This window comes from Sinocyclocheilus grahami, unplaced genomic scaffold (genome assembly GCF_001515645.1).
Source record: "Sinocyclocheilus grahami isolate Dianchi unplaced genomic scaffold, SAMN03320097.WGS_v1.1 scaffold15.1, whole genome shotgun sequence".
NCBI lineage: Eukaryota > Metazoa > Chordata > Actinopteri > Cypriniformes > Cyprinidae > Sinocyclocheilus > Sinocyclocheilus grahami.
The window spans coordinates 2,029,371-2,052,329 of NW_015505194.1; the positions used below are offsets into that span (position 1 = coordinate 2,029,371).

At 37.9% G+C, this 22,959-nt stretch overlaps 1 protein-coding gene across 4 annotated transcripts in view; it reads right to left on the reverse strand.

Annotated features, from left to right (window-relative positions):
* Window positions 1–20,442, reverse strand: part of LOC107601686 (myelin transcription factor 1-like protein) — a 59,489-nt gene extending 39,047 nt beyond the window's left edge. For 2 of the 4 annotated variants that reach the window (XM_016293967.1, XM_016293947.1), the window contains exons 1-2: window positions 2,681–3,226; window positions 2,376–2,406 (exon numbers count right to left, since the gene is read on the reverse strand). In XM_016293967.1, coding sequence (XP_016149453.1) covers window positions 2,376–2,406; window positions 2,681–2,762 — 113 coding nt within the window. In that variant the 5' untranslated portion in view covers window positions 2,763–3,226. Of the gene's footprint in view, window positions 1–2,375; window positions 2,407–2,680; window positions 3,227–5,178; window positions 5,296–18,176; window positions 18,196–20,226 lie in introns of those variants that run through there. The other 2 variants (XM_016293954.1, XM_016293960.1) reach the window with 2 other exon arrangements.
* Window positions 20,443–22,959: the final 2,517 nt, after the last annotated feature.

The following is a 22,959-nucleotide window of genomic DNA, read 5'->3' on the forward strand; positions in this document are numbered from 1 at the left end:
TAATACAAGACTGACGTCACACATGTGCACACGGACACACATATGCTCGTTCTTGCTGACTATGTTCGAACCATGGAACATCGATCGGCCTTCATTACAGATTTAGAGAGCTCCCAGTGTCCTCCAGGCCGATGACTCACCAGGCTCCATATTTCATATTTCATATTGTGTATTCCCCTCTTCCTGCTCCATTTAGGTCCACAGCCAGTTAAAAGCCATGAGGGAAAACATCCAAGTTTAGAACTCCTGCCCCACTCGAGCTCAGGGTCAGAGCAGCAAACCAGTCATTAACATGAAACTACCCACATTAGTTACAGTGTCAGTGATTGCCTAAAGTATTCAATAAGCATTTACTTGATTGGCAGTGGTATTTCTGTGTCTATCAAAAGTCACATTCTACCAGTACTGGACAGTGAAGCCTGTTTCACGCCACACGCACAAACAATGTGTCAGTGAAGCAGCAGCACAACGTTAACAGCATCCTTGAATTGTGCATTCACACTAAATGCAACACAATAAACTAGAAAGCATACAGTTTTGTAAACTAGAAAGCATACAGTTTTGTAATATTTGTATTATTGAACAGCAGCATTTATACACTACCATTCAAAAGTTTGGGGTCAGTAACAATTTTAAATACTTTTTATTTAACAAGGACACATAAAAATAATCAAAAGTGACTTTTTATATGGTGCATGTTTTAAACCTGAAGCTATTTTAAGCTTAGAATTTAGCAAAAGAGTAGGAAATCAAATGGGAACGTGTCTCAAATCTGGCCTATAGCACAAGAATTGCATCTCCCCATTTATGATGTTGGCTAGGGATCTGTGTCTGATCAAGCTGGTGACCCATCAGTGAGTGTAACTGGTGTTAAAGATGCCTGCAGCTACAGGCCAGGACCTGCTGATGAAGCAGATTGTCCTAATGATTGGGAAGGAGAGAGAGAGAGAACAGAGGGAATTTCACTTCTCTTCTAAGTCTGATACCATAATAAAGATGACATAGTAGAGAGCTGCCTCTGGAAAACCGGTCATACCACACACCCTTGTGTTCTAGCTGCTGTCATTGTAATTGGACACGTAGCCAGAAAATATAAAAAAAGAGCCTTTTTTAACAACAGCGTGGGTGTTAAACCATTCATAATGAGGAAAATGCTGCTATTTAGCAGGGCCTGTAAATTGTGCTTAAGGGAAAGATATGCAGGGGAAAAAGTGACGGGCAGATATGAGTAAAACGACTCACCGCCCTGGAGGAAAAACAGGCCATTCACTCTCATCATGATGCATGATTTCATTAGGAGTGCAGGGATATTTACTAATACTAATTGGGAGAATCATATATTCTCACTAAAGGCAATTACACTGAAATGTCTATTTAGAGGTTCTGCCTGTAGTACTTGCCATATTGAATAAATCACAACGAAAAATATCAATTAGCAAAATTATACTTAGATGCCACCTTGAACAGAAATGAACATTGAGTCATATACCTGTTTTAGTCTTTAAAGACAGAAATTGCAAGTTGAGATAGCATCTGTGAGCAAACCAGTTCAAGAAAGTACCATTTCCAAATTTTTAAGTTAGTCACTTCTTTGTACTAGGTAACTATTAGTTAGACATAAAGACAATCCTGTGCTACATGAAAACCAACATGAAATCAAAATCAAGCTTATTTACCAAACATTTATGATCTTAAAATTATAAAACAAAATACATTAAACTACCATTCAAATGTTTAGGGTAGTAACATTTTAAGAAATTAATACTTTTATTCACCAATGATGCAATAAATTAATTAAAGGTGACAGTAAATACTTTATAGTGTTACAAAAGATTTAAATTTTGCATAAATGCTGTACTACATTTAACAGAAAATACTGAAAAAAAGTTTCCACATAAATTTTAAGCAGCACAGCTGTTTTCAACATTGATAATAATAACAAATGTTTCTTGAGCAGCAAATCAGCATATTAGAATGATTTCAGAAAGATCATGTGACACTGAAGACTGGAGTAATGGCTGCTGAAAATTCAGCTTTGCTATACCAGCAATAAATTACATTTTAAAATATAAGAAAACTGTTATTTTAAATTGCAATAATATCTCACACTATTACTGTATTATTTTACTGTGTTAAAAAAAAATGCAGCCTTGGTGAACATAAAAGACTTCTTTCAAAAACATTAAAATTTCCTACCCACCCCCAAACTTTTGAATGACTAGTGAATATTAAATGTGCTTTTTTTTTTTTTTAATGTTGTCATTTGGATTTTTTTCCAGTTAAATATCCTGTTTAGCTCATAAATACATCACATTATGAAAGTTAATAGGTTGCAAACTGTAAGTGAATGATTCCTGTACTGTATGCAGACTGACCTGAAAAGCTCTTGTGCAGCCTCCACAGCAACTGCAAAAAACATGAAAGCGAGAACAGTTAGTGAGGAAACATCTCAACATGAGCGTTATCACACAATGGAATCATATTATTATGAGCAGACTAATTTTCTGGGCTCTTCTGGTTCACTTGTCCAATCAGTAGCCCAGGTTCATCACTACTGACGTCAGTGATGATTTGTGAACGTCAATAAAATTCTCAGTTATGGACTGAAAGTGGGGAAATGGATTTGGCCATAGGTTGAGACTAGAGCTAATACTATGTGAGTGCGTTGTACCTCACACACCTTTAGATCGTGTTCGATGACGCTTTTTGGCCTCATCCACCTCCATCTGAAGAATAAAAGCAGCAATTAGCCTGACCTCCATCTACTAGCTACTGTGAAAGCAAGTGTAAAAGGTCAATGATGTCTGCAGCAAGGATGGTTATGAACTGCACTGAACTGCACGAGAGACAGATCATAGATGATAAAAGAACATGTTTATTATGAAAAATACAGACTGTGAACCACAGATAAGTATTGGTCATGCAGTACATGTGGCTATAATGCATCAGTGTTTATATTGTATTAAGAGCTATGCTGTGTCTCATTCTGTGCCCTAGTTGCCAGCGTTGTGAATCAGTTTATAATGAACACAAATTTGGGCACTTGCATGGGTCTTGATTCACTGACCACTAGGAAACATCACTGTATAGCATGCCAATATCCTTTTGTTATGAGTTGTTTATCTTACATTGTTGTTGTGGCTTTTAAAAGTGCAGTGTCATTATAAAATATGCACTTGTCCTGATTTTTTAATCAAGAAAAATAATTATTGTACATACAGTACATAATGGCATTAAGACATTCAAACATATACTTTACTTTACTTTTAGTCATTTAGCAGACGCTTTTATCCAAAGCTACTTACAAATAAGAAAAAGTAATTCAAACTAAAAGCTAAAACTCTATAAATACTATAGATATACACATTTAAGAAAATAAAAGAAATTAAATAAAAATTACAAATGCATACAACAACATTTCAAAACTAAACATTTAAATGAAAACAAAAAATAAAGCTAAAAACAATTCAAAATATTAAAAGAACAAAAGGTGAGTATAATAATGATTCTAACATAACACTAAGCCAAATACCAAAAAACAACTACATATGTGTATGTACAGCCACACACATATACATATACATGTACATATATATAAATACATTCAATATATATATATATTATTTCATTTCCATTTTGTATGTTGAAGTACTGAAATAACTCAAATGAAATAAAACTAAAACTTAATAAAAAACCTATATAGACATAATAAAAAAACTAATAAAATGACAACATTACTACAACTGTAACTAAAACTAAAATAGATAACTAATACAAATCAAACTACATTAGTTTATCAGTAATCCTAAAAAAATAACACTGAGCCAAACACACATGCTAAAATAACAACAACTTACTGACACATAGTAAGAAATGGTTATAAAAAACTGAAACAGAAGTGAAACAAGTAGCAGGAAAGAGGAGAAATAAAAAGCGATACTTATTATATAAACAATAACAAATCTTGTAAGTACTTTAATTCTTGTGCAATACTTTAAAGTTTCCAAGATTGCTTCTCTTGCACTTTAGGGATAATTAAAAGCAAAAATATAAGGCTGTGTTTTCTTACAACTTGAAAGACGTCAGAACACATGAATATAGAAAGGACTTGATGCTCGGTGCATTCTGGGAATGAATGTGCACTGGAATGATTTTAACAACAGGACAGCAAAAACAACTCCTTGGTTAGTGTACTTAGTACTAGGAATGCAACACATCCAACACAGTTTTCTTTTTTAATCACGGTTTTCGTTATTGTAATCATGTGTTATACTGTAAGATGCTACACACATGAGTAGTCTTTCATTTAAATTAGATGGTATAATTTCAACATTTGAAGCAAAAACAAAATGGTCCGACTTTAGCTTTTTGAAATTATACATAAAACATCTCTGTACAAGACAGAAACAGCAGACGGGCTGAATGAGAATGCAAATTCACTCTCTGACAGCAGGTGGGCTTATGGCATAGCGTTTCCTTGGTTACTGCTATACAAAAACAGTGCTTTACTTATGCTTGTGGCATCTCTTCTTAATACTGTATACCAGGGAGCAGATTGAGACACCCTCCTATTCTTCTAGTGCTAGAACGGGTTCTATATATATATATATATATTGCTGTTTCTTTGTTCAGGCCAACAAAACATGATTCAACATGCACTACCGTTCAAAAGTTTGAAGTGATTGTGAAGATTGTTTTTTTTTTTTTATAAAAACAGTAATATTGTGAACACGTTATTTAAATTTAAAATAACTGTTTTCTGTTTTAATATATTTTAAAATGAATGCAGTTGATTCCTGTGATGACAAAACTGAACTTTCAGCAGTCATTACTCCAGTCTTCAGTGTCACATGATCCTTCAGAAATCATTCTAATATGCTGAATTAATGCTCAAGAAACATTTCTTATTATTATCATTTATTAATGTTGAATACAGTTTAATATATTTATGGAAACTGGAAACTGATTCTCTGATAAATAAAAAGTTCAAAAGAACAGTGTTTGTTTGAAATAGATATATTTTTTAACATTACAAAAGTATTTATTATCACTTTTGATTAATTTAATGTATATTTGCTGAATAAATAGCAAATAGAAAACTGTACTGATTCCAAACTTTTTAAGGGTAGTGTAAAAATACTTTATTGCCCAGAACAAACAAAAAGTAAAGCACATTACCTGAGATTTACTGGTTGGTGGGACAGATGTGTTTTCTGAGGAGCGCCTCCTGTGTGGTGTGATTAGGCAGAATCGTCCGCTGTGTGTCCCTCAAAGCTGTTCCTCAAAACTCATTTTCTGTTAAAGGAAAAGAATGCACCATCATTTGTCATGAACTGCAGTCGTGTTAAATCTGCAGACTGATATGCAGTACTCTTATAAGAAAAGACATACAGATGTCTGAAGTTATTCACGGCCTCCATTATCACAGTATCACAGCAAGAAAAAAACCCCTGTCATTCTGCTTTTGTTTTAAAATATAATAAGTGACAGGAGCAGCTTTTTTAAGTTCTGGAACATGCTCTGTTCATAAGGAATAAAGTCACCTATATTTATTTTTTCTGCCTTTAGAGTGAAAGTTGTACAAAAGGTAAATCACTGGAGAGTTTTTATTAGAACATTTAAAATAAAGAAACAAAGTCACTTGATTATTTTCTGAGGTGCTTGTTTATAATAATATGATATAATATAATATAATATACATAACAACAAACAATGTCTTTTCTTTCAGAAAACCATCTTTCAGCCACACATTGAGTGTTCCAGTCCTCTGTCAACAAGCTAATACTTCTCATCTCATACTTCTTGCAAATCGTGTTAATGTGTGTGCTGTTGGTGCACTTGGGGTGTGCGTGTGTGCGAGAGAGAGAGAGAGCGAGAGCGAGAGAGAGAGATTCACATATGCATGCAAGTATTTGTCAGCTCCAAGGCCAGTGACACAAAGGGTGCTCTCCAAATGCTGGAGACGTCTATTGAAAACCTTTCAATGACAGAAATACAGACTTGAACAAATTTCCTTAGAAAGATGGATCTCTGTGCGTAACACCTCACGTCTGCTTCGCACACAAATATGCGCTCGCTCTCACGCTGCCCCTCTTTCCGCTGATAGATCGCTCAATCACTCACACTGGAGCAATATGGGACGCTCTCATCTGAACTTCACTTGGTCAAATCAAAGCATATGAGCTCCAGCTGTCCCCCAGTGGCAGCGATAGCCCAGCTTGCTTGTAATTGAGGGAAAACACTGTTTAGTATTCATGCCCAACACCCTTCTGTCTCACATAAAGTGGGACATACAGCTTTCAAATCGAATTATCTGTCTCTCTCTCTCTCTCTCTCTCTCTCTGGAGTGGAGAAGTATGGGCTCTTTTAGAAGAGTCTGCAGTCTCAGAGCTCTGCACGTTCTATCCAAAAGCAACATTTCCCCATGCGAACCCAGCATACCTGTGGGCTGCGTTGCACACATTACACAGCTTCAGTTATGACAGCAGATAGCCTCAGGTTTATCTGAGCTTGCCAAGGTTTTGATTTTTGAGGATTAATTCACCCAAAAATGAAAATTCTGACATCATTTACGCACCCTCAAGTTGTTCCAAACTGCTATGGCATTTTTTCTTCAGAGGAACATAAACAGGGAAAAGAGTGGTGCATATGACTTAACAGCCAAATGTTTATTTTTTTGAGAGTCAGATCTTTTCATTGAATCATTTAATGTAGTTCACAAAGCCAGTCTGAATGATCTGTTCACGAATCGGTTTGTGTGTTCAGCTCATTGATTTGGTCACAGCATTAACAGCTCACTGGAGGGGAAAATGTCAATAAATTACAACTTAAATGCTGTCTTTTTCAGACAAAACTATCATATAAATTGGAAGTTAGCACAGTTGTATGGACCACTTTTTGATACTTTGGTAATTTTGCATATTTTCTGAATCTTATAAGCATCTAATTTCATGGAATAGAAATGTTCTTTTATTTTTACAAGATAAAACTGGCAGCTGTGGTTGCCAGAATAATTATGTATAAAATACAGCAAAAATGTAAACAGCTTTACAGAATAACCTATATATTCGACAGTTTAAAATTGTTGTAATTTTCAAAAAAAATAAATGTAATCAGTAAATCCAACAGCCATTTAGCATAACCATGCTGATACTAATCTTTGTTTTTATTTTTATACTTAAACACACAACCACCATAATAGCACAGGTGGTAAAGTGAAAGAAACAAAGAAATAAAGATTAATCAAAGATCATCATCAGTATCACAAACTGAGGTAAATACATAGAAATACATTCTACTACACAGAAGCTGCATGTACTTTTAACCAATCAATAGGTTTTTACAGTACACTGTAAAAAATAAATCATGGGTCTTGTCATTTTCACTTAAATAAAGGTGATAATTAAAAATATTGTGTATATTTGATTAAAGAAATTGTGGTTCAGTGTTGTATAGAAAATATGAAGAACTTTTCACTAATAAAACCAAGAGATTATTTTTTCCTCATTTTTTAAGGAAACTTAAGCAGTTTTGAGGCTTGAATTGAGGAACTGATTAAACTGGAAAAAAAATTTAAGAAAGAAGGCTACCTATTTATTTTAAGATAATTAGCTCAATTTTGTAGTTTTATTTTGCCGGTGATTGTTAGTTCCCAGCATGCTTTACATATGGCTGGATATGGAGAGTAAATATTGAAATTAAGTGCTACTTTAAAAGTGCACAAAAAAGTGTGTTTTTGCATAAAGGGAAACATCTATTAACGTTTAAGTTTCAGTTTTGTCATGACAAATTTCGGAGGGATTGGCATGGTAATGTACATGACAATGTTAATGTATTTGGTCTTGGCGGTATAGATCTGCTATGCTGCTGCTGCTGCTGCGGCAGAGCAAGTACCGAGACTTGCTACTGCCAATACACCCACAACATGCTGCTGTGAGCATTTCAGAAATATTGCTGCTGCAAATATAACATACTGTACATGAAATAACCCCCATATAGCATACATGAATCACCTCGTAGCAGATCTATACAGGTGGAGCTGGGGAAGGTGGTGGGTTTCTGAAGCAAGCTGCAACTGCTACGGCAAGCACTAGTCATATATTTGAATTTTGAGCAGCGAGCTCATTGGCTACCGATACAGGAGAGAACCAATCAGCTGTGCCATGTGATAATGACATCATTAGGTCAGATTGAGTTAGACCCATCGGACTGTGCCATCTAGAATATCATGCCAGAACTCTGTATTTATGTTTGACATTTGAAAGAGTTTCAAAAGAGTAGAGCTTATGGTTATGGATAACTGCATGTACTACCACTATGAGGAATGATGCTTTATTCAATGAGCAGTAGCTTTGCTAATGCTAGTGCAGTAAAGTTTTTTCCTACTTGAGCTATCTGGCTGTATACAGTCTTTTAACTGTACAAAATAACTCAAAGCCAAATACAAACAGGCCTTACTCAAAATCACAGATGGATTTGAGAATCAACTTAAAATGAGCACATTTCACAAATAATATTAAAATCATTGTGTCATAGATTAAATAATTCAGGAGATTTTACATGATTTATTCAGGTAGTTTCCAGTAAAAAAAATCAAGCCTTAAAAACTACTCAAAAATATTATGTGTAATATTGTTACCATAATTTTTTTAAGAAGATAGCTCACACCATTTTTTACAGTCTAGCATTTTCACAGTCTTTTACTGTCAAAATTACAATCATTCTTTATTGTGTGCAATTTCTCCTGTTGTTTTCCACAAGAGTCCACAGAGTCATACAGGTTTGAAATGACACTTTTAAAGTAAAAATCTAATGATGAAATGTTCGTTTGGTGGAAATCTTCTCTTTTACCAGTATAAATGAGAGAATCTTCACTATTTTTGCATTCTGTCAAACTTAAAAAAAAAAAAAAAAAAAACCTTGCCCAGGCATTCGCTTGGCAGGGCTGTTGTCACATCCCATTCATCTAAAAACTGCTCCAGATGCACCGCACCACTGTGAGCCTTTCCTTCCCCACCAGAGTGTGTGCATGTGTGTTTGTGTGAGTGTGCATCATGCCCAGTCATCAGGAACAGAGTGACCTAGTCAGAAAGACATGACCCTACAACCCTCAAGGCTCGGTATGCAATCTCTCCAGCTAATTTCCCCTCAGCCCTGCCTAACATCACCCCACTGGACAGTCCAAAAAAAAACCACGGCACATACAAATCCAAAATCATATTTACTGTCGATTCATGACACATGTTTGTCTGTTATGTTACTGCGCTGGTGTCTGTGACCCTGAGATTGGTCCGGATTTATATGGTGTGACTTGTTAGATTTGCTTGGCTGGTTGTTGCCTGGCCCCAATTCAGATGGCATCATGTCTACAAGAGCCCTGAAACAATCACGTCATGAGACATTATTCATTTCACATTCTCTCATGTAAAAAAAAAAGTAGGCTATGTTTGGTATGGAATGCTTGCTTACTAATCTGCACTGAACACTGCACATTATATAGCGTATACTTTTATTTATTTTTTCTATGCTACATTGTTGTCATTGTTATCAGCTCTTAAATACAAAACATCATATATAATTAATATACAATTCTTAACATTTGGCGCCTGATCAATTAATAAGTAAAGAAAAAGATTGTTACATACAATACTGTTCAAAAGTTAGATGTTGTTAAGATTTTAGTAATAGATAGTAATGATTTTGAAAGACACCTCTTATGCTCACTAAACTGCATTTATTTGATCCATAAAGAACAGCAATATTGTGAAATATTATTAAAATGTTAAATAACTGTTTTCTATTTGAGTATATTTTAAAATACAATTTATCCCTTTGATCCAAAGCTGAATTTTCATCAGCTGTTACTCCAGTCTTCAGTGTCACATGACATTGCATTGTGGCATACTGCATTCCACACAACATGTATTGCTGAATACTACTAATTTTGGCATATATATTGTAGTAGGTTATTTGTGTTTCCTATGCAAGCTAAGCACAGTATACATATTATATATCACAGATATAGCAAGAGTAGCACGGTAGTATGCTATATCCATTGTGTTTAAAGGCATCCAATTGTCTGCTGGATAATAAAATCCGATGGTCAGTGTTGGAAAATGTGTTGCCGCTCAATACGGTGGTATATTTAGTCAAACGCTTCAAAGAGTCTAGACTTCTGCTCTACCTTATCAGTCGGTGTGACTCACTCGGTGTGAATGTGACGGTAATGCAAATTTGTGAGTGTATGTGTGTGCACATGTAATGCAGATGCCTGCAAAGAGTCTAGTCAGAATTCCAATCACTGCACAGAGTGGAGAGTGTGGGCTGCTCGCATTTTCCAATCCTCATTTAGAATCAGAGCACATGAACAGTAGAGCTTTTCATTATTAGTTACATGACTAGCCATGAAGCCATAGGTTATAAGCAGAATGTGAGCAAGAAACCTGGATCAGGCTGAAATTACAACTACATCAGCGGCCCATAAATGCGGGTATTTTGAGAAGATGCTTCCTTTCCTTCAAAACATAGGCTGGCACATTTGAGATGGCACCCGAGCTCTGAGGACATTTCTCGTAAGTTTCCTAATTTAAGTACTAATGGAAACAGTCTCGATGCTAATCTACAAATGGCCTTGCATTGAGGGCTCTCAGAGCTCAGAGTCAACCCATACAGTGCATGGCATGGATGCAATCCACGAAGACACTCTGCGCTAAACAATAAAACAAACCCATCTTTCACCCTGATGCACTCTATCACATCCTCATCAAAGGTAAGGCTGGAGAACAATGCCTCCCTCTCCATCTCTCTCTCTTTACCTCTCTGACTCCTGACTCTCTCTCCTGGGGCCTCATTCTATTCCATCAGGCTGAGAAGAGCTTTAATTGCCCCTGCCATTCTCGAGGTTTGCTTATGGAGAGAGAAACCCGTGCTATCAGGTCTTAATGATGCCTGGCAACCGTGTGGGATCCAACCAACATGTCGTCAATGGCAACGGAGGCACCAGAAGTCCTCTCTCCCAGTGACGGGAAAGGCAAAGGCTTCCTGAGACTTCACATCCTCAGAGACAGAGGAGCAGTTCAGCGGAAAATAGCTTTTGGCCCCTCATTCGACAACCTAAGTTGGTGTCAGGCCCGGAGGAGACGTGTGCACCCTGACTGCCAGAATCGTCTGACAGGAAGAAATCGCATGTTACCCATCAAATTATACCAGCAATGACTAGCTGAGAGCTAATGGCTGCATTCAAATGTGTTCAATTTTTCAACTTTTATTCCAGGATTTGCGGAAGATTTCACCCTGAATTTCTGTCACTTTTATTTAAAGTCTATTTAATAATTACACCAAAACAAAAAACTCAATTCAGAACAAAATAACAGAAAAATCTGATACACTAGCCTAAGCATTTTCAGCACACACTGAAAAACACACAAACCTCTATTAAATACAGCACAAATGCCGTCCTATGACACATAATGGAGGTGAAAATGTCATGATGAACTTTGCAGCGCTTAGCTTGTTCACAATGCAGGGCACCTTGCAGCTTGATCTGGCCGCTTTTACGCCATACCTGCTAATTCCATCTCCTCCTCTACACTACAGCAGCCTGCTGGGCTCCACCACACCTTACCTCTGCAGCTGGTGAGTGCATGTGTTCTCGTGTGCGTTTGGGATAGTGCACAGCTCGGACAGTTCTTACACATAGGTGTATTTCACACACGAACACATGAAGTTATGCTCAGAGAAGCTGGAAACCCATGTCTGTTAAAAAAATAAACCATTCCAAAGAGCGTCTAAGAGGTTTGTGAAGCTAAATTTTGCTATGATTTTTAAAGCCACTGACAATTCAAGGCAAATGCTTCCAAAACCTATTGAGCTGCCTATGAAGGCTGCATTTTAATCCTAGACACATTCCAAAAAGTAGATTTATTTTCACCACATTTTGCAGAAGCAATCCCATAATGCATTGCGACAAGCTTATGCAGCACTCAAGTCATGCCAGAATGACTGCATTTATGAGTTCTTAAAAATTAGCCAAATTTACCAGTTAATTTCGAAGATACCAGACTTCTGAATCTCTTTGTCATGATGTTTCAAATACTGTTTGCTTTTGGGATTTGAAAAAGCATTTAGACCCAGAGACCGTGATATGTGACGTCAGCCTTAACGAGCCTATTGGGATCATGTCAATTACTGTGAAACAAAATTGTTATTTGTTACAATAAGATGAATTTGTGGATGTTGACTGCACAATTTAGTTTGGTATTTTGTGTACTGTTGATGAAGAAAAGTGAATATATATCGTCTTATGTATGATTTCCGAAGCGAACAGGAAGTTCAAAAAACATACAAGCTATAGGGCAACCCCTTTTTTCGACATGCCATGCATTGAAAAGTTGGAAAAATAATAATCATTTTTATATTACTGTCATTTCATAAATGCAAACCGTCAAAGATGAGCCATCAACATTACATTTGTTGGTTATAAGCTCTTTCACAAATAAACTTTCACACATAAATGCAAACTCATTCTTTACCATTCACAATCAAACTTATTTAAAGTCACAAAGCCAATTTCACATCGACACGTCACTCCACTCTGCAATTCTGGTATAATCTTCCGAATTTTGAATTTCCCAATATGACTTCCCTTGATCATTCAAATGCTGGAAACTCTTGAATACGGTATTTCCAAATCCACTTGAAAACTGAATGCAGCTGACACAACTGTGAGGGAAAAAAATCAAGATGGTGGAGGAAGCAACACATATTTTGATTATAAATAGAAGTCATGTAATGCCGAAAGTCATGATTTTGCCGAATTTTTCCCCCGAATATTCTCTGGCGCTGCCTGAAATCAATCGTGAGTTGAGTCTCTCATATAGTCAAGTCTTTTTGCATAGAGCACCATCTATGTGGCGCATGCCTTGTTTCCTACGTGGTGTTTCAAATCACTCACTTACAGTTAAGGCACCTATCTAATCAGCAGACAGGGAGTAGGTTTTGGAATAGAGCTTGAGCTTTTATCAGCTTGCAGCCAACCAAACCACATGAGAGTTTGACATCTATAACCAAACCCATCCAAAGTGTCCAAGCTGTCCAAAGTGCTCTTTGTCAACTAATGAGTCTTTCCAGGCTCGGTTCAGCGCACATCTGTCCAAAAGCGTACGAGTACTAATTCTCCCCATCTTTATGAGCTCGGTGCAGTGCCGGAATGTGATTAGTTATATGTTGCATTGGGCTCTGTCTCCAGCTTTGTCACCAGCGAATTCTAATCAGTGAGGCAAATCAGTGCAGATTGAGCTGAGATGGAGAGGAAATATGATTTTAATCAGCATGCAGTGCTCGTGCTCCTGTCTGTCTCATTCACAACACATTCAGAGACGGAGAAACCATGGAGCAATCAGCCAGACCTCCGCTGCGTCCTATCGAGAAGAACGTGCTTTAATTACCACCAGCCAAGGCTCCCTTTCTCTCTCTCTTTCCTTCTCACTCTCTGTTTCTCCCTCTCTCTCTCTCTCTCTCCTGCTTCCCTATAATGAATAATTGCAATAATGAGCCATTTTCATCTAGCTCTCCTTTACCAAAGGATGACAAAAATTACTCATCTTGTTAAAAACCCATATCTACGGCAACGTGTATGTGGGAAAAGGGAATATGATGTTGTTCGGTGTGCTTAGAGCTGTGCGCAGGCTGTGTACTGTAGGCACATTTGGCCCTAATGAATAATTAGCAGTGTGTTTTAGCTGAGTCACTGTGCTGAAGGGCCTGCACTGGACTCTAATGGAGGTGTTGCCTCACGTCTTCCATCACAGGACTGTCCCCAGTGAGCCAATTGCATAGAAGCCTGTGTGAGGCATGGCGGAGTGTGTGCGTGAGCGCGCGTGTATTAAAAATAACAGCTCTCCCACTTCATGACTCATTCTATGAGCTCTCTGTCCGATACTCCCAAACAGTGTCTGGAAAGAAACCCTAGAGCCAGCTCCTTAATTTACTGACTGGTCATTCCTTACCATCTTTGTGTGTGTGTGTGTGTGCTGCTATACGTTCTATATAAACATCCCCATAGTTAGTTGGTAAAGGCAAAATGTGATGCTCTACTGAAGGTTCGTGCCAGCCCTGTTATATGATGTTGTTATGTAACTTTTCACAGGGCTGGTCGACAATGACAACCGAAGGTGAGAACGACAGATGGAACACAGATGTCACCAGTGCGTACATGACTTAGTCAGAATAGAGACCGGACCAACTGTGGCAGACTAGCAAAACTGCTAAAATTCATAATTTCAGACCTATTTACAAAATATCAGAGATGAACAGAGCAGCGTTATTGATCCTGGATATCATTTCACACACAAACATTGCAAAAAAAACATCTTAATCTAAAAATTGCGATGAAATGGAAGTTGCAACATATTTTCTTCCATATTGTATCATCTGAGGGAAGAAGATTATAAAAATAAAAAACTAAAGAAAAAATCTAGGGTGGGACTTGGTTCTAGTCATTGGCTGTTGATTGTATGGAGGATGATCTGAATGCAAGCTTGCAGTCGATTTTAAGAAAGTGACAGGAAGTGGAAACAAATTATTGGAGAAGTCCGACATACGTCACCAGAGAGAAGTCTGTTGTTTCACCAAAATTGGGTTATGATATTCTGATAAAAAATTACGAGGTCAAAACATTTTTAAAAAAGTGAAACATGCACAGATGAATCATTCACAATAACATGCATTTAGAAAATCTATGAATTTTAACTCTATGTCGACTTTAATTACAGCTTTGGCAAATTGTTTTAAGCATAAATTTAACTAAACAAGTTAGGTTTATTGTATGAGAAAAGAAAAAAATGATTTGCAAGTAGGGAAAGAAAAATAAACTAGAAAATACTTTTTAATATCTTATGCGATTTTGTTAAAAGTAATTTGATCTTGTTTTAAATATGTTTAGATATTTTTCCAGGAAAACAAGACAAAAATACTGATTGATTGAGCACAATGAATTTTTGCAGAGCACAATAGGAAGCATGACTGATTATATAAACATTAAAAAGCAATTAAGACAGCACTTTCACAAAAATACATCCTTCTGTCATCTTCTGGAAATTCGAGAACCGTATCTTCATACGATGCCAAGGCAGCAGAACCTGTTCACCTGTTTAGAATGCTTTATATTCTGTTAACACACTCCTGCAACAACAACCCCGGCAACCCGTGTCTCGTTGCAGACGCAAAATACCCACTCATGCCCATTTGAGCTCTCTAATGTACTCCATCCTGCTTTCTTTTTAGAACAACACATAAAGTAAAAAGACTGAGCAGAAACCAGATGATCTCTTAAGAGCTGAACTCGTGTAATCACCCCAGATTAGTTATTAAGGAAAATGCCCCTGCTGCACAAACACACACACACAAAAGGAATCCTTTTCACATTCAAAAAGAGAGATGATGAGGCCCCTCCATTTACTCCCCCGTCCCTTCCACTGGTCTGCAAATGCAACAGGAAATAGGCCTCCATATGTGGCCCCAGCTCATGTTGTGAGATGCTCTCACCGATTGCAGTGAATCATCGCCATTATCAGATAGCCATGTGAATGCATTGCGCTTTCAACACACAGGCTCCATAGCTTTCCTGAGTCACTGTGCATATATGGGCAAATCAGGTCAGTACTGATTTGGAGCGTGTATGCAGTCTATGGGGATGGGGGATCTATGTGGCTCTATGGTGAGTCCATACACCAGTGCTTGTTTTCAGTGGCTGCCACCAGTCTTACAAATTCCCGATGATCAGATTCACTTGCAGAATTTAATTCAATGATTCGACTCCTGGATATGGCTGAGAATTATTGACTCTGTATTTATGAGAAGAACAAAGGTGCATCCCAATTTGCACTGCTCCATGCCATTTTGTAATACAAATAGTGAGTAGTGTACTCAATTAGAAAATTACGAGATTTTACATTTCAAATACACAGATGATAGACATATTTAATAAAAAAACAAAGTGTGGAACATTGGACAATTCATGCACACAACAGAGTAATCTTCAAAAATTCATACACTAGACGTTAGACTACATAGTGCATAGTGTATATTACGTCATTTCGGGTACAACTTAAATCTAAAATTTCCTTCTCTCCCTTTGTTTCTCTCAGATAAATACTGCTATCAGTACATGGCATCTCTCTGCAAATTATTCTGGTTACATTTTAAATTGGTCACCAAACACTGTACTATATTTAATGTTTAATATAATCTAGATCAAAATTGTTTTTTTTTTTGGAGATGCGGGTCATTTTACCTATCCATGTTGCCAATTAATGTGGCTGCTTGTAGCATATGACAAAATCATTTGAGGCAAAATACCATTTGATTGGATGTAGGGCCTTTGGCAACAAGAAATAGGAAATATTAGTCTCCTTGGAAAAGGTTTATAAGCCTATTATAGACTTTAGAATTCTTGATTCTGATTGGTAAACTGTGGCATTCAGTAGTTGGATATGATATAAACACAACACTTTTGTCTTTGCCCCCATTTTTCTTGAGCTGAACTCAAAGATCTAAGACTTTTTCTATGTACACAAGTTTCATGTCTAATTAGAGTATTCAGAAAGCAAATATAAGAGACACTGATATTTACACTGGCTGAATATAGAAAATAATTTGTTCTAAAATACTGTATTTCTTATTATAATTTCTTTATTTTAAATTTTATCATGCTTTTAATTATATTTTCTTAGTTTTTTTGCCTTTTTGTTTATGCAAAAATAAATGTGCATACACACTATGAATGCGGGAGTCAGAAAATATCCTTAAGACTCTTACCATGATCTTTATGTTATTCTGTCATCATCACAAACCACTGCAGAGTGAATCATATGCTCATTGCTCACTAGCACCAAATTCATTGATTCAGCCAAAAATTCCCATATAAATATTCATACACTGGAAAAAAAGCAATTGAGATATTGTGGTTCTTCAGTCTTAATGAGCATGGTGTGAACACTGAATGGCCTGCTGGGTGTGTATGTGTGTGTCCATGCTCATCAGCCAATAAAAGCCTGTCTGTCAGCCTGACAACATTCCTGTAGCACCACATGATTCCGCAAAACTCCACCATTAATACCATCAGAGCTACTTAACCTTTCTGTAAGCTTTTTGGTACTGAACACAGTAGATTGTGTGACGGCTTTCAACTTTAACACTAAATCATGAATTTATTATTAAACAGCTTGGTTAGTGTCATACTAACACCAAGAAGTCCAGGAGTTTCACTCCAGCTTGAAGTAACATCTGCTGGAACCAGAGGGGAATTGGAAAGGAGTTTGGCAGAGCATGGCATGAGTTTGACAGGTAGGCTGGAATGACAAAATCTCACTCACTTTGACAGCATAAACACTGAATACCACTGTCTCATACAGTATCCCAATGAGAGCACTTACATGCACAATCTTATGCCAATTATGCTAAATAACCAGACAACCTACACATATATTTTTACATTTTACATCGGTTTCATTCTGAATGTCGGCTTATTCAGTGTGCTCATGTCTGTTTACATTCTGATATCCAAATAAGTTAACACATTGTCACTTAAACATGATTTTCTTGTTATCTGGTTTTTATAACAAGCTGAGTTTTGAAAACATTTTGTTGTACATATAAACACACTCATTGTGCATTGTTAGCATTGCGATTACCTTATTATGACTAGAATGTGATTCCCACATGTACAGTTCTGACATTACAATGAATGTAACACGAAAAACAGGTGCAGGTGGTATTGATGCATCACTACAAAAATATTAAAACTAGTCAATTATTTCTCAAAACACAAACTCAGTTAAAAAGTCACAGACAAATGAGCAAAACAAACTGCTGCAGGATAATGCGTCAGGATGATGTGCATTTACATTAAATGTAATATCCGCATAAATTAAATTTTGTTCTTTCCCAAGCTGCCTTCACCAACGATGCTATTTTTATCTGTGCCATTGCCACACATCAGACAGAGTGGTTAGTGTTTGTGTGTGTGCATGGGGTGGTTAAGGGGTGGTGGGGGTTGGTTGGCGACTCATTAAACCTGTAAAATTGTGAAATGGGCAAGGTTTTTCTCTCTGTTTCCCTCTCCCTCTCCCGGTCCTTTTCTCACTGTCTTTCTCTTTCTCAGCGTGTAAATGGCTCACCGAGGCAAGGAAACCCTCTGGGGTCATGGTGCTTCTAGCCAGACAAATCACATCTTCTCCTGGGGACCCTTTCTCCACCTCAAACCCAAGCTTACCCTCAGCCTGCACAGGTTCTGATCCTAAATGCGGCACTTTGCTGACATGAGTGCGCACGAGTAAGGCTGCTTTAAATGGGAATTTCTCTACTGAAGCGTTGTGATAATCTAATGTCATCTCTTGTAGTTAGCCAGTTAGTTCCCCAAACCAAACCAGGAGCTAAAAGAAAAACAAGAACACAAAGAAGAAATGAAAAAAGCAGAAACACAGTATAAGTCATATCGCAAGTATATGTCACTGTCATATCAGCATTTCTAAGAATGTTGATATTGTAAGATTAACCTAACCAGCAAGCACTGTTATCTATAGAGTAATGATATCATATACAGTATTCATAAGTGTGACAGCTCTCTCTTGAACTCCCGCTGAGACGTCTTACTGCTGATCCAGGATCAGAACCTCCCACTTGAACTTCTCCTGAGCTATTATTATGACTAGATATGACTGCTTTCTGATCAGTTGAAACTCCCAGTCAACAATATCACCCATCATTGCATAAAAATGCGTTCAGATGCTTGTACATATGAATAATGCACAAAATCTTCTCTAAAACTATACTCCATCACTGATGCCGATATGCACTGCCATCTATCATTGTGTGTGAGATTCGCACACCAGATAATCTACATTAATTTACATCTATGCGTTTAGCAAGCGCTTTTATCCAAAATGACTTGCAATGCAAGACAGTTTAAATGTATTAATTAGTATTATTAGGAAATCTTACAACCAACTAAGAAGAAGAATGATTTTTATTTTAAATTATAGTTTAATTATCATAATTAATATTAATATTAGTTGGTTTTATGATAATAAGTAAACAAAATATTAAAACTTTGTTTATTATCATAAACGTTATGTTTAATTATTATATTTAAATAATAGAAACAATAATAAAAAGTTTTGGTCATTATAAATTATTATAATAATTTTTATTAATTATAGTGTTAATAATTATTGTAAAGTTATCATTATAAATAACAAATAACAGCTATAATAATAATATAATAACAATCATCATTATCATTATTATTATTGTTTATAAATAATAATAATTATTTGTTGTTGTGTTGTTAATAATGTTGTTGTTTGATAATATTTTAATCCAGGAAAAAAATACTATCTTTCCATGATAGAATTCCATAATAATAATAATAATAATAATAATAATAATATCATTAGAAAATATTTGAATCCAGGAAACAGAAAAAAATAACTCTCAAGGAAAATTAACTCTCTATGATGGAAGTCCAGTGTATACAAATCAAATTGTCCTATGGCATGTCACTGGTTGACATTATATAACAATATATTCACACCTATGGCTGCATTACCAGTAGCTGTTAATGAGCCCCAGTTGTACAAGCAACTCTCCTCTTATCTTCTCTTTGTTCCACAGGTAAATCTACAACACCCCCATCCAGCAAAGCCCTGCCGCAACTCACATTCAACTTCATAATCACTCAACTTTCTGAGTCACACAGTCATTCTCCTGAGGTGAAAATATGTAAGACACTCCTGTAATTTTGCTCCTAAACATGCAAAATTAGCCAAAAGGGAACAGCATTCAAAATCACGATTTGCTTAAAAGTATTACATAAGAAAAAACTGTCAGGCTTGGGTGAAAAATAAATTTTTTGGATGCTAATTATTGAGTGTCATGCACATATGTAGTTGGGAACAACCACTAGTCCGTCAGATAGCTATAGCATTGCAGTTCGAAAGGCAAAGAGGTAGCGGAGCTTACTTTCCCAGACAGCTACTCTGCAGTCCTGTGTGTTGGAATGCAAAAGTGATGTCTTCATGAATGCATTAGAATGTCTTCTCTCAAACATACACACACACGCAGACAAACATGCGAACTCCTTGTTCGTAAATGAACATAGATTATGAGGCCACGACATGCCAGCATGGCAAAACAAGAAGAACAAGAAGTAAACAAAGTGAAACCTACTGAAATGGCGACACTGTCTTTCTCTCTCCCTCTCTCTGTATCCTCACACACCGTAGGTCTGAAAGTCTGCACCCGTCTTTCTCTTTTTCTCTTTAAAGCGCTTTATTTTGTCCCTCAACTCACACTCTTTCACTTCTCTCCTCCGTTCTCCTGAGCTTTCTTTGTCTGAGCTCGGTATTCCGCCAGCACTTGGAGAGATGGAGGGAGAGAGAGTGGAGAAGCAGGGAACTGCAGCCGCTCTGGAGAGGCAGTAGAAAGAGCGGGAGAGCGAGGGGGAGAGAGAGAGAGGAAGGGAGGGAGGGAGGGAGAGACACAGACAGACAGGGAGGAGGGGAGTGAGAGAGTTGGAGTGTAGGGAGGGAGCTGTGAGCAGAATGTGTGAGGCGGTAGAGAGAGAAGCGTGTGAGCCGGTCTACAGAAGCGACGCGACACTGACACTGCAGCAGCAGCAGCAGCAGCAGCAGCAGCGAGTGTAGAGCATGCAGAGCCAGACTTACCCACCTCTTCTGACCGACACACAGCATGGACAGACAGCATGGACAGACAGCATGGACCCTTGGCTTAGGAGATGTACATGCTGCTGGGTCAAAAACAAAAGGAAGAAGAAACTTTATCACAAAATAAACAAACCCAGTCTGCCCGAAGCCAGAGAACAAAGGACAGGCTGGAAATGTATAACCTTAATCGGTCTCTCCCATATTCAGCTGTAGACAGTCTGTTTCTAGTCACTCCCTGCTCTGCTTTCCCCACAGACTACAAAGTCTACAAAGCCATATGAGCACGCTAGTGTGTGCAGCAGTGTGGGTGTCTGTATTTGATATAGAATATGAATAATGTGCCAGTAAAATGTGCCTCATTGAAAATTAAGCAAACACTGTGGTACACAACAGCTACGTCTGCTTTAAATCCCTGCTGACAATGGCTTAATTTATGAACACTTTCAATAAAATCTCAATTGATTTAGCTGGGTTCTATTTTTAATCAAAACCAAGACAAAAAGATGAACATGAAATTCCAGTGCTTTTCAAAACCTTTGAACCAATTTGACAGGATTTTTAAAGCAATTTAGGACAACTAACATTGTTATTTTATGTATTATTTGCAGAATCTGGAGATCCTCAAGTGCTGAAACACAAGCGGACAGCGCCTGGTGCTGAAACAAGGGGAAACACTGGACAGCACCTGGTGCTGAAATGAAGGACCTACTGGACAGCTCCTGGTGCTGAAATGAATCAGAGATTGCAGTTCATCTCAGATTCCCTCCCCCCAGTCTTCTCTCTACCCATGCAAGCAAAACACACAAAAACAAGGCAGCCTGGTTGCCTCTCAATGGCATGGCGTATATAATGGCAGCTGTCTTGGAAATGCCTCCCTAATCACGTTAATAGGTTTAATCAGTGAATTAGCAGCAGGAAAATGTCAGAGTGGCCAACAGAAAATGGAGAAGCTAATTAATTGAAAGGGAGAGTGTCTAAAATGCTGGGGCTGGGGACAGGCGTGAAGGGTGCTGTTCCTCATGGGCATTGCTCGAGTGGGGTCACTGTGAAATGCAACCCTGTGGCAATTACGCATATGAGAGCAGACTCCCATTAGACGAAATGCATATGTACTTGGCTGATATCCCAAAACCCATGTCTACGCTTTCAGTATTCACAAGTAATACTAACCATTGAGAATATGAAGGCATGTTGCCGGCTTTCTCTTAAAGCAGGGAACATACGACAAGCGTCGTTTAATGTGCATGTGCCGTAGTGGGTTTCTTAGAATGGCCTACGCCTTGCCTGCCTGGAAAAACAGACCGATCGATAGACTCCGCAGTTGTGAGCATACACACAAACTCGTGCACACACACACATTCAAATCACACCAATAACGAGGCTCTCGTATAGCCGCAGTGCTTGGAGGAGCCTGTCTAGACCCTCCTATCCAACAGATCTCGACGTTCTGCAGGAGATGGGATCAGAAATCAAAATCTTAATCCTAAACCCAAGAAACTGAAAAACACAGCTCTAGGACCAGGAGAAACCGGCATTGTGGTGGGAAATGAGGAGACAGGCGGAAAGAGGCAGGGGGAACGAGAGCAGCCTCTGCCACGGAGAGCAAGGGATTTGGGGGTGGAGGGGGGTCGGAGTGGGTGGAGGGAGGAAAGAGTGGTAATTAAAGGAGAAAGGCAGGGAAGGCTGGGAGGAGAGGAGACTGAAGGAGACATGTACACACACACACACATACACATACACGCTAAGGGAAAGAGCTGAGGCAGCGAGGGAGAGGAACGGAGGGGTGCAGACATGTCTTCCCTAGTGGAAGAGACAAATGCATTGTGATAGGCTGGTAAGCCTCATAGGAGCTGATTTATTTCCACAGACGGTGTGTAGGGCTGTGACACACTCACGCACATACACACACATACACATGGGCCTACTCGCAGTGACTTAGATAAGCACATGCATAGAAATACATATATGAAGTATATGAGAAAAGCAACACTCGCATAACGAATATAAATTAACGGAGGCGTGTAAAAAACGGTCTGTAACAAAGATATAGATCTTCTATGGATCTGTTTTCACGATTCTTTCCCTTTCCTCTCGCCGTCTCCTTCATCATTAATCTCTCTGTAGGTCTCTGACTCGCTTTCTCGCTCTCTCTCCTCGCTCGCTGCCAAAATTTGCTGTTGCAGAAGCGACAGAACGCGACCTTCCGTTCAGGCTGCGCCAAATGAGGAGCGCTCAT